The 12,772-nt window shown below is 35.2% G+C and overlaps 1 protein-coding gene across 3 annotated transcripts in view; it reads left to right on the top strand.

The window, feature by feature from the left end:
• USP47 (ubiquitin specific peptidase 47) overlaps positions 1–12,772 on the top strand; it is a 115,674-nt gene that overhangs the window by 99,976 nt on the left and 2,926 nt on the right. For all 3 annotated transcript variants that reach the window (XM_012654407.1, XM_012654406.1, XM_012654405.1), the window contains 6 exons: positions 1,179–1,956; positions 7,015–7,190; positions 7,551–7,631; positions 8,992–9,107; positions 9,472–9,590; positions 12,008–12,138. In XM_012654407.1, the coding sequence (XP_012509861.1) occupies positions 1,179–1,956; positions 7,015–7,190; positions 7,551–7,631; positions 8,992–9,107; positions 9,472–9,590; positions 12,008–12,138 (1,401 nt within the window). The remainder of the gene's footprint in view (positions 1–1,178; positions 1,957–7,014; positions 7,191–7,550; positions 7,632–8,991; positions 9,108–9,471; positions 9,591–12,007; positions 12,139–12,772) is intronic.

Raw genomic sequence — 12,772 nt, 5'->3', positions numbered from 1 at the left:
TGTTTGCCATCTTTTATTTATCACCTTGTCCAATCTCATTCATCTTAGTTCAGTCTAGTGTTTTATCTCATTTAATCCTTCTTAGTATTGTTTTATTAATCCTGATGTATAATTTTTATTCACTTATATTTTTTTCTATTACTTTTCTGTGTGGGGTTGTGTGTGTAAAACGTTCAAATATCTAATCTGCCATATATTGTTTTAAGGAGTGTAGGAGGGATCTAACTTTGATTTTTTGCTTAAATCGTTTTTCTTCCTTAAACAGTTAGCTAATAGTCCTGATTTGTAACATTTACTGAATAGAACTGATAGAGTTATTTTTTTAATGCAAAACCCAACATGTTATTGATAATTGCTAAATTTATGTATATGAATTTCATTTTTTAAAAAAAACTTTATTATGGAAAATTTCAAATATATGCAAAAGTAGAGAGAATAGTATAATGACCCCCTATTTCCCCATCACCCAGCTTCTACAATGATCACCTCTTGCTTCATCTATATTTAACCACCACTTCCTCCAGATTATTTGATAAACTTCCCCAACATCATATCTTTTCATCTGTAAATAATATGAAAATATATCTCTTCAGGATGAGAATTCTTTTAAAAATATAATACATTATATAGCTTTAAAAGTAAAAATGCCTTATTATTAGCCTAGTATCTAATGTTCATAGTTCTTTGACTATCTTACAAAATTTTTTTCTGTAAGTTTCCTGTGTCCTTTTTGGTTGTTTGTTTCCTTGTAATTTATTTGTTATAAAACCAAAGCATTTGCCCATTAAATTTTTCTATAATCTGGATTTTGGTGTTGCATTCCCAAAGTATCTTTGTACATGTTCCTCTATCTACATTCATGCTGAACTTCTATTTCCTAAAGAGAAACATGTATAATACAAAAGTTTCTAAAAGTAGACAGCCCGATAAACAAGATGTATGTTTGTATATCTATCTGTCCATCTACTCTATCTTAGCATAGTTTTATGACTAGTTGCAAAGATATCTGAGCCTAAAAGTTGTTTCATTTAGTCTCCAGAACAATGCAATGTCCTTCAGAAACTTTATCATCACAAATTTTATAACTTACTATGTACTGTCTTGTATTGATGTGATATTATGATGAATGAGAATGTCCCTAAAATTAATGATATAATATTTTTTGACTTACTATTTAGGTGTTTGTTGAAAGTTCTGAGACTTTGGATTACCAGATGGCCTTTGCAGACTCTCATTTATGGAAACTTCTGGATCGGCATGCAAATACAATCAGATTATTTGTTTTGTTACCTGAACAATCTCCAGGATCTTATAACAAAAGGACAACATACCATAAAGCTGGAGGTGATTCTGGTAATGTGGATGATGATTGTGAAAGAGTCAAAGGACCTGTAGGGAGCCTAAAGTCTGTGGAAGCTATTCTAGAAGAAAGCACTGAAAAACTCAAAAGCTTGTCACTGCAGCAACAGCAGGATGGAGATAATGGGGACAGCAGCAAAAGTACTGAGACCAGTGACTTTGAAAACATCGAATCACCTCTCAATGAGAGGGACTCTTCAGCATCAGTGGATAATAGAGAACTTGAACAGCATATTCAAACTTCTGATCCAGAAAATTTTCAGTCTGAAGAACGATCAGACTCCGATGTGAATAATGACAGGAGTACAAGTTCGGTGGACAGTGATATTCTTAGCTCCAGTCATAGCAGTGATACTTTGTGCAATGCAGACAATGCTCAGATCCCTTTGGCCAATGGACTTGACTCTCACAGTATCACAAGTAGTAGAAGAACTAAAGCAAATGAAGGGAAAAAAGAGACCTGGGATACAGCAGAAGAAGACTCTGGAACCGATAGTGAATATGATGAGAGTGGCAAGAGTAGGGGAGAAATGCAGTACATGTATTTCAAAGCAGAACCATATGCTGCAGATGAAGGTTCTGGGGAAGGACATAAATGTATGTACTTCAAAAGAAAAAGGGTCCTTGAAACCACATTAGTTTTTCTCTCCATTTATTTAAATATTTAGTAAAGCATTAGGTACTGAGTTCTAAGATCACCTGTAACTTTTTGGATTATAAGATTATTTTCTATTCACCTTTCTTTCATTGTTGATGCAGTTATAGTGAACAATGTTCTTAGACCTATGCAATACATTAAATGATAATTATGATATTGATAATGATGATTGATAATGATATTATCTCATCAGAACTCCGGCGAGATAAGAAGTAAAAAAAAAATAGTATTCAGTATTAGGATGAAATAGAGTACCAAAGTAAAAAATTAAGGAAGGCTTTAAAAAGTAAATAATATACAACACAAAAAGCCTAGACACTTTAGAAAATTTGATATTCAATGCCCAGGAACATTTCGTTTCTACATCCTCACCCTTCTCTCTACCCCTTCCTTCCAACGCTCCCTCACAAAGTCCATAATTAACTGGGAAAGTCAGAGAAAGAAAAAGGGCTTCTTTTAAAAAAACATTGTTACTTTGGAGTAACTCCAGGCAAGGTACAAACTAGAAATTCTGATGCATAAATTTCAAAAAGATGGAAGAGATCTATCAGTTTGGGCATTTGGCACAAGCAGCAACAACAAAAACTTATCAACATTGTATGAGACTTAAAATAAAAGAACTTTTATAAAACCCAAGACTAAACCCAACTGAAGAATTAGCAAGTTCTCAGGATACAAAATCTTTCTTCAGGTGTAAAAGGGAAATAGCTAAAAATCTGAATGTTTTGCATTAGTCTTTAACAAAGCAAATATTAATTTTCATCCTTATATTTTTGTATTTTACTTTTTAAGACACTTATTCTCACTTAAAGCTTCTCTGACCTTAATAAAGCAAACATTGATATCCTCATTTGACAGATAAGAAAACTGAAGCTCATAGGGGATGAATGCCTTGCCTTAAAGTACGTGTATAGCCAGTAAGTGGGACCATTACTAGAATTTAAGGCTTCTAATTGAAGATACTTGCTCCTTTTACCTTTGGGGGAGAGCCCCACCCTTTATTCATCTATTCGTCCACCCATCCAGTTAATATTTCCTGAATTTATGCTAGATGCCAGGCCTATTGTAGCTATTAGAAGAAAAGATGACTAAGATGCAGCCTGATGCCTCATCTAATGGAGAGGAGGTACACAACCAGCCACTCTAAAAGTTGTATTATGATGCTTGTAGTCTCAAAATTCTGTTTTTTAAAAGGAAGTAATAGAAATTTTGAAATCAGCAATAAAAGTATAGAGATTTGTGTTTCTAACTAGTTAGATCCAAATAACACTGAAATTATATGACATCCTTATGTATATCTTGCAGAAACTCAAGTGTGAAAATGTGGATTGGCTGGCCAAAATGGAGACAGAAATCATATTATAATAATGCTTTAAATTTCTTTGGAGCATTTACGTCCTAAGGCTCATTAACTCGCATTATTCCGTTTAGTTCTCTTAACAGCTCTGTGAAATTGTTAGACAATTTTAACTGATGAAGAAACTGGCTCAGACAGACTAAGGAATTTGCCTGATTTCACACAGCTAGTAGGTCACACTGCTAGGATCAGACTCAGTTATTCTGATTATAGCCCCATAGCTGCTACCACTGCTCCTTACTTCCCTTCCATTGTAGTAGGAAAAATATTATGTTTAGGAGCTACTCTGCTTTCTTCCCATGCTCAACCAATCAAGGGCATTGGAAAAATTAAAAGTAGCTAGCTCCTTTTCAGGAAAAGGTTGGAAGTTTCTTTTCAGTGGTTTGTTTTAAAATGGTGTGCTAAAAATTTGACTGGATGATAGTCTCAATCTCAGGAAGAATTCAGTGGGAATACTTTAGAATTATAGTTTGAAGAGTCTCGTTTCCATCTTAGAATGGTAAAATCTTTACAAAGTAGATTGTTGGCCATTTTAACCTTTTGGAAATTCATACTAGGCTGATTTACTAGTGTTCATTGGAATAGTAAACATGGTGATGAAGAGAAACCATTTGCTACAACTTACATATTTAGGCGTTCAGAAGCCATACAGAAGGCTTGTTTGAAAAGAAAAATGAAGACCCTGGAAAATGCCTTCTCATATTTAGAGATAGGGGAGCAGGAATGGTAGCCAGCAACCAGGTTTTTCAGGAGTCTGTACTAAGACTAGTTCATGGCAGTTCCTCAGTCATCTGAAAGTAGGTATCTGGGAAAACGTGGATGATAAGTGGTAAGACAGGTTCCTCAGACTGATGAAATGTCAAGGTGTGATAGGTAAACAAAGAATTTGATATCTGAAGAATAACATACTATTTGCAATATAGGCAGTTCAATTAGGAATAATCCAACAATACTTAAAATGATAGTCTTCAAGCTATCTATCAGTTATAATGCAGGAGTTGTTTCAGAGAGTAGTTATAGACCATTCTCTGAAGATACTTTTGGGATAAGACCTGGTTGTAGTTTGTAGGCACTTGGCTATAAACCCAGGAAAGTCAGGTTAAATAAAGATAATAATAATGCATTTGCACTAAAATTTCTTTGTACAATTTTGGTTACCATTGCATTAAAAAAATACATAAGAGAAAGGAAAGAAAAAGGCAAACCCTAAAGATATTTTCAGGTTGTACTGCGAAGACACTGGATTCTTCAGTCTAAAGAGATAGATTGGAAAAAATGGTATGCTGGTGATCTCTAAAACTATAATTATAGCCAGTAAATTAACACTCTTTGCCAAGGCTATGCTAAGCATTTTACATGTGTCGACCCAAAAACACAATAGGGGTATAAATACCATTGTTTTCACTTTATAGTAAAGGTAACTGAAATACAGAGAGGTTAAGAAGTGAAAGTCACAAATCTAATATACGAAGAAGAGCTAGGAATTCATTCAGGCCAGGCCATCTAATTCCAGAGCTCCTTTATCCTAATCACCATATTAGACCATATTATAATCAACAAACATTTGTGTCTTCCTGTGATACAACACTACTAGAAGTTAGGAAAGAAACCAAAATGGCAATAATATCTTGTATTTGAGTAATGCTTTAGAATTTACTACATTTGTCATAATGATAATCTGTGAGATTGGTACTGTGATCCTATGGGAGATAAGATGACCTAACTACAGCCATTTATCAGACTAAAATGGCAAAACTGAAATCCAGCCATAACCTTTTAATTTCTGTGTTGCCCAGGCTGGAGTGCAGTGGTATGATCATAGCTCACTGCAGCCTCAAACTGCTGGGCTCAAGTGGTCCTCCTGCCTCAGCCTCCTGAGTAGCTGGGACTACAGAGACAGTGTCTCACCATGTTGCTCAGGCTGGTCTTGAACTGCTGGTCTCTAATTTCTGGCCTCTAGTGATCCTCTGGCCTTGGCTTCCCAAAGTGCTAGGAGCCACCATGCCTGGCCACCATTACACCTTTCTCTCAAGAAATTTAGTACCTTGCTGGATAGCATAAATAGAGGCTTCTTTGCCAAAAGTTGGATTATTAACATTTAAGGGTGCTCCTTAAAGCTTAGAAATTGGTGTTTTAAAAAAATTAAAGGTAGGCCGGGCACAGTGGTGAGCTGTAATCCTAGCACTCTGGGAGGCCGAGGCGGGCGGATTGTTTGAGCTCAGGAATTCAAAACCAGCCTGAGCAAGAGCGAGACCCCGTCTCTACTAAAAATAGAAAGAAATTAATCGGACAACTAAAAATATATAGAAAAAATTAGCCGGGCATGGTGGTGCATGCCTGTAGTCCCAGCTACTCGGGAGGCTGAGGCAGAAGGATTGCTTGAGCCCAGGAGTTTGAGGTTGCTGTGAGCTAGGATGACGCCACGGCACTCTAGCCTGGGCAACACAGTGAGACTCTGTCTCAAAAAAAAAAAAAAAAATTAAAGATAGAGAGTAAACAAAGTTTCTCGCCCTCTTTATATTTTCTTCTAATTAGTACTTGTCACATTTTCTGTGATGAACCTATCTATATTTTATAACCAGGTGAACAGTCAGTGAACATTAATTTACTTGAAAAATCCACTCAGAGAAATTCGACCCAAGACTTGGGATGACCCACCAATGTAAACCAGGAGTGTTTTAGGGTCTCATTCTTTACCTTTGTAGATTTCACAGAAAAACAAGACCTTCCATAGGAGCAGATTGGGGCTGTAGAGGGACCATGGCCCTGAGGCAACATGGTAGCACTGCCTTATTCTAAGAGAAAGAAACAACTAACTAAGTTGTGTTTTTGCTTTATGCTAGAATATGAAGAACAGGGTAAATAGAAGCATTCCAGAAGTATCCTCATGAGTGGCTTATAGAATAAGGGACAAAAGTTTAAAATAATAAGCATTAGGAAAAAATTAAGCTTATCAAAGATAATCCTATTACAATGCCAAGAGAGCTTAAAGTTAAGGCTGGAGGAGGTGCTAATTTCTGATTCATTTAGATACAGTTCCTTTTACAGCCCAAGCACATGGTAAAACAGACATCTTAGTATGCTAGTCTTGACATTTTTTTCTAGTAAAAATCCTAGAACTAGATAATATTACTAATAGTTTTTGAGACAGTTACTGTGAATCTGGCACTGTGCAAAAAGCACGATAAATGTATTACCTCATTGAATTCACTCCACAACACTGTGAGCTAGGTTCTATTATTATCTCCATTTTTCTGATGAAGAAATGGAAGTCTGGAGGCTGGTGACTTACTCCATGTCCCATAGCTAGTAAGTACGCAGAGGAGGCAGGGTTGGAATCCCACCTAAAGGTATGCATTTTTAAAAGAGTTCCTGGAAGTTTGATTTCAAATTCAGCGACCTAAATAAATAAATAAAATAAGCACTTAAAATAGCTCAAAACATTTTAAGCTGTCAGATTATACCTGTCATAAACTGTGTGTGTTTGTCTGTTTAATATAGTATATTAGCTAAAAATCTAACTGGAAAGGGGTGGTACTTCTTACAGTATAATAAAAAGTATATGATCTGTTTTATTTATACTCAGAGGTTGTTTTACATTTTTGTTCCTGTTTCGTTTTGTTTTTCTTTTTGTGCTTAGGGTTGATGGTGCATGTTGATAAAAGAATTACTCTGGCAGCTTTCAAACAACATTTAGAGCCCTTTGTTGGAGTTTTGTCCTCTCACTTCAAGGTCTTTCGAGTGTATGCCAGCAATCAAGAGTTCGAGAGCGTCCGACTGAATGAGACACTTTCATCATTCTCAGATGAAAATAAGGTTGATTCAAATAATCTTTGAATAATTAGAGTCTGTTTTAAATGATAGATTTGAGAACATCTTGTACTGCTTCTAAGTAAGGTGAAGTAGATACCCTAAAAGGATCCCTTGATGTTTTATGGTTATTTGGGTTGTTTTTTAGTTGTTGTTTTTCTTCGTTCATCTAACAAACATTTGTAAAATGTTAACTGTGTGTCAGTTACTGTTCCAGGTGCTGGCGATTCAGAGGTATAAGATATACCTGGTCTCAAAGAGTCCATAATCTAAAGAATTCTGAAAAGCAAAACTAAGCAATGGGGCGAGAATGGATTGTTTATTTTACTGAGACAACATATCTAAAAAAATGTTTTTAATTTATAGATTACAATTAGACTGGGGAGAGCACTTAAAAAAGGAGAATACAGAGTTAAAGTGTACCAGCTTTTAGTCAATGAACAAGAGGTAAGTAATACATTTCAAAGCAATGTAAGGTTACTTTTGTTGTACTAAAAAGATACAACGCAGAGATTTTATTACTAGTCATTTCCTTTTATTTCTCTGAAGCAGGGGTCAGCAAATTTTTTCTAGGAAATGTTTTAGTTTTGCAAGCCATAGTTTCTCTGTTGCAATTACTCAATTCTGTCATTGTAGCACAAGCAGCCATAGACAATAATAAACCAATGGGAATGAGAATGACTATGTCCCAATAAAATTTTATTTATGAAAACAAGCAGCCGTGAACTTGGCCCTCAGGCTATTGTTTCTCATCCTCCTGCTTTAACGTGTTGCTACAAGTGCTGAAGTGAGGCAAAATTTTCCTGCTATTAAAAAGGGATTTTTCCGTGCTTGCCTTCTGTTTTCATGTAATGCTACATGTGAGTAGTAGTTGACCTGTAGAATCTATAAGTACTTTTTGTGTTCAGAGAGTCATTTTAATATTTAACAAGCATTTATATAGTGTTTATTGTGTACTCTAAGTGCTTGTAAATATTAACTCATTTAATCCTCATCAATGAGCTCTATGATGTAAGTACTATTTATTATATTATTCCCATTCTATAGTTGAAGAAACTGAGGCACAGAGAAGTTAAGTATCTGGTCAGGGTCACACAACTTGTAAATGGTGGGTTAATGATCTAAACAGGCTGTGTTTTTTAAAGAGTAATCAATAAAATATTTTAGTTTCTGTTGTGTGCAAGACTTGTGAATACCCAAAAGTATAAGACAAAGATCATATTTTCAAGATGTTTATAACATTTTATTGGGGACTTAGACAAATGTAAAAACTGGAAATTTTTCATAGAATGCCCTTTTTTGTACAACAGATACTTATTTTATCTGGCACCCATTATGTCTCTTACGTGTGACCCATGCAGTCATTTTGACTTATATGTTCTTCTGAGTTTGGGGTTTGTGGATACCATGTCTCTGTTGAAGCAATTGATTGATTAATGGATTTGGGGAATTAGAATGCTTTTCCCTCATTTTAGTCCTTAAAATTCTTTTTACTTTCAAAATTGTGGTTATTTTATTACAAGGAGGGAAATATGTGAATACATTATCTTATTTAATCTTTACAATGACCCAATGAAGAAGATACTGTTTCTCGTTTATAAATGAGAAAACTCAGGCACACAGATGTTAGGTAAACTTGCCCAAGATAGCTGAGCTAGTAAGTAGTGGAGCTAAGATTTGAAACAAGAAAGATAGACTTCTAAACCCAGCCCCTTAATTGTCACACTACAAAGTGCAAATAAAATGTTTTGGTAGTCCTTATTTTAATGTGTAATTCCAAGTTCTAATTGTTTGTTTATTTTTCTAGCCATGCAAGTTTCTGCTAGATGCTGTGTTTGCTAAAGGAATGACTGTACGGCAATCAAAAGAGGAATTAATTCCTCAACTCAGGGAGCAATGTGGTTTAGAACTCAGTATTGACAGGTAAAGTAAAATTTCAGTGTCATCAACAATTTGAAGAAAGACTGTGTGGTCAATTGAGATGGACTAGTATGGTTTTCTAAAACTAGAAGAATTAAAATTCCTATACTAGTCAGAATTTTAGTACTGCAGATTAAATTAATAGGACTAAGCAAGAGTATTGGAAGTTTGTTTGAATTTCCTCTGGAGAATTCTACATTTGAATTACTGGGAGCATTTCATTACATTTTCTCCAAATTTTAATGAGTAACCATTGGACTTTTATATTTGAACATAGTTTGATTTGCCTTGGTGTCAGATTAATGTCAATTTTTTAAGTTAAAAATTTCAAATTATAGTAGTTTTAAATGTCTTATCACATTTGTAGGTTTCGTCTAAGGAAAAAAACATGGAAGAATCCTGGCACTGTCTTTTTGGATTATCATATTTATGAAGAAGATATTAATATTTCCAGCAACTGGGAGGTTTTCCTTGAAGTTCTTGATGGTATTTTCAATATTTTTGTGAGGAAATACTTGAAATTAGAAATACTCTAGATTCTAGAGTCTAGAACTAATAGAAGCATATAGTTTTTAATCAAATAATGAGTCATGAAGAATCTAATATATGTTATAGTATTTTTGTGTTATATTAAGCATAAAGATATTGATATTATGGATTGATGTGATTCCTTCTCGTGTCTAATCCTTGGGAGTTTTATTTTCTTCCCCTGTGTCCTACTATAACTGCTTAAATTATTTCAGCTTTCTCCAATCTTTCTCTGGGTCTCATTTGCCCTTTTTTTTATTTCAGAATTTTATGGGGGTACACAGGTTTGGTTACATAATTTGCTTTTGTACAGCTTGAGTCCTCATTTGCCTTTTAAATATTTCTTCTTTTCTCTATTTTGAGAATATTTCCTTACAGGGAAATTACAATTTCAAAGTTAGATTTTTAGTACATTTTAAGGAAATCCTAATAATATTTTCTTAGCCATGTTTGTTATTTAGTTTCTTTTTTCATTATGTCTTATTTTGTATTGAGGCTGTGGTACCGATAATTTATCCGAGATTTGAGAACAATGTCTGTGTTAGTTTCCTAGGCTGGGTGACTTAAACACTAGAAATTTCTTTTCTCAGTTCTGGAGGCTAGAAGTCTGAGATCAGGGTATTGGTAGAGTTGGTTCCTTCTGAGGGCTGTAAGGAAGAATCTGTTCCATGCCTCTTCTCCTGGCTTCTGGTGGTCTGTTGCCATCTTTGACAATCCTTGGCTTGTAGATGCATCACCCCAATCTCTGCTCTCACCTTAATATGGTCTTCTCCCTGGGGGCTTGTCTGTTACTATCCAGATTTCCCCTCTTTATAAACCACTAGTCATATTGGATTAGGGCCCACCCTGATGACCTCATTTTAAGTTGATTACCACTGTAAAGATCCTATTTCCAAGTTAAGATCACATTCTGAGGTACTAGGGATTAGGACTTCAACATGTCTTTTGGTGCGGGGGGCATGGAGGGGGACAAAATTCAACACATAACAATGATCTAGAAGAGGTCCAAGTAATAGGCCTATTTGTCAGAGGTATTTGTTATACTTCCTGGTTTTCATTATCAGTCGTGGTACATGTAGAGTATTGTTTTTTTTTGGAGGAAGCTGTGGGGGAAAGTTGGCTTTTAAGAGATCACATCAAAGTAAAAAAACTAGTGCTGTATTCTTTTTTGGTGTTAGGAAAATTTTAATTTTCCTTTTTTTCCTATAGAAATTAAAATATCAATTCTGGATGTTTTAAAGTAAGATTATGCTAGTTTTTAGAGGGTTCAATAACACTAACGCCTCACCTGTTTCGGGCTATTTCACATCTAATTTGGTTTAAATTAGATGGTTGAAATTCTGATTAATTGACAAGTTAACTGGGGAGGCAGGGAACAACCAGGACACTATCTACTGTGGTGTGTAGGCAGGTACTCCAGATTGTGATTTCCTTCAGTGTCTGGAGACTTAGCAAATAATAACTGTTTCTGGGTGTGCCAGAAAGAGATCATGAAAGATAGAGATGTCACCCTTGTGAGGAAGTACTGGGTATGTATTAGCTGGGTATGGATTAGTCTGCAAATGGTCCTGGATGTTTGACACCTGCATCAATATTATTTCAGTGTGTTCTAGCATCAAAATAATTGAGTAAGAAATATGTGATTAAATCCAAGAAACATTTATTGACCTGTAATTTGCCAGATAACTGCTAATCCCTGGTACTACAAAATTGAATGAAAACCATTGATTGCCCTCCAGATCCACACAGTCTGTGGAAGAAACAGAACTGCACGCCTGTCATTCTGAAATGATAGGTACTGAGGGACTGAATCACTAGAAGTTGTTGTTGTGTACATCAGAGAGAAAAGTGACAATTGAGCTGACACTTGAAAAGTGACAATTTTGAAGAATCAGTAAATTTGGGAGTAAATGAAAAGAGAAGGATTAACAATAGCCTGAGTAAAAGAAGACAATAAAGCGAAGATGGTTTGATTATAATTTTAGATTGGGGTAGTAATCAAAGGAGAAGCAAAGCTTGGAGATCCAGAGAAGAGAGTAATTAAAGCAGTGTCCAGCAGGAGTCAGGTTGCATGGAATCAGGAGTACTGGTTGAGGGTAGCTTGCAAAAGGAGAAATTACCTTCTAAGACTGGAGGGAAGAGAGTAAATATTCCATTCTCAGATACTCCTTGGTGACTATCCACAATGTGTAGTGAAAAAAAAATTTTAAAAACAACAAAAAAGAAAAACTCCTTGGGATAATTGGGCTTTTTGTGCCTACTTTTTAAGAATAACACTTGAAGTAAATCTTTTAGTTTAGTGAGGCAGTATGGAACAGTCAAGTTATGAACCTGTAGAGGAAATAGAATGATGGCCTAATCTTGCATATTCTTAGGGGTAGAGAAGATGAAGTCCATGTCACAGCTTGCAGTTTTGTCAAGACGGTGGAGGCCTTCAGAGATGAAGTTGGATCCCTTCCAGGAGGTTGTGCTGGAAAGCAGTAGTGTTGATGAATTGCGAGAGAGGGTAAGTTCATTTTAAACAAAATGAGCTAATACCCGTTTTTCCTCACATTCCGTAAGAGACAGCCTAGGAAGCGAGTACTAAACACTGATGCAGCAACCTTTCTTTCTTGGTCTCTGTTACACCTTGTGCCACACTCTGGTTGTTTCTTAGCTCCTGATGCTTTGAAAATTTACTTTGGCTCCTGGCCATTCAGAAGTGGACCCTCATTTTCTGTTACTTAGATCAGCTTTGTCGTAAGTCATTAGGATTAGTTAGAAGTTACTGAATTGCTGTAAGTCTAAAAAAACCAGAAGAAGTGGAATTGAATAGAGAATCCAGATGAAGGTCTATTTTGCATTTTGTATTTAAGGTAGGAAATCTAAGGATCTCTGGGGAAAGGGTGAATTTTTCAATCAGTGGTACTAGAACAATGGGCATTTTGAAAAAGTTTTATTTCCATACTTCACACCTAACACAAAAATAAATTCTAAATGTATTAAATTTATATGAAAATAAAATGGTAAATGTACTAGATGAAAATATTTAAAATGTTAAATATTAAAAATATTCTCATAATCCTGAAGATATTTGTAAGCATAATACCAGCAGCCAAAAAAAGAAAAAGTAGACCATATAAAAGCTTAAATCTTCTGAA

This window comes from Propithecus coquereli, unplaced genomic scaffold, assembly GCF_000956105.1.
Source record: "Propithecus coquereli isolate 6110/MARCELLA unplaced genomic scaffold, Pcoq_1.0 Scaffold44, whole genome shotgun sequence".
Taxonomy (NCBI): domain Eukaryota; kingdom Metazoa; phylum Chordata; class Mammalia; order Primates; family Indriidae; genus Propithecus; species Propithecus coquereli.
The sequence above is the reverse complement of the archived record's forward strand: the minus strand, read 5'-3'. Positions and strand labels throughout refer to the sequence as shown.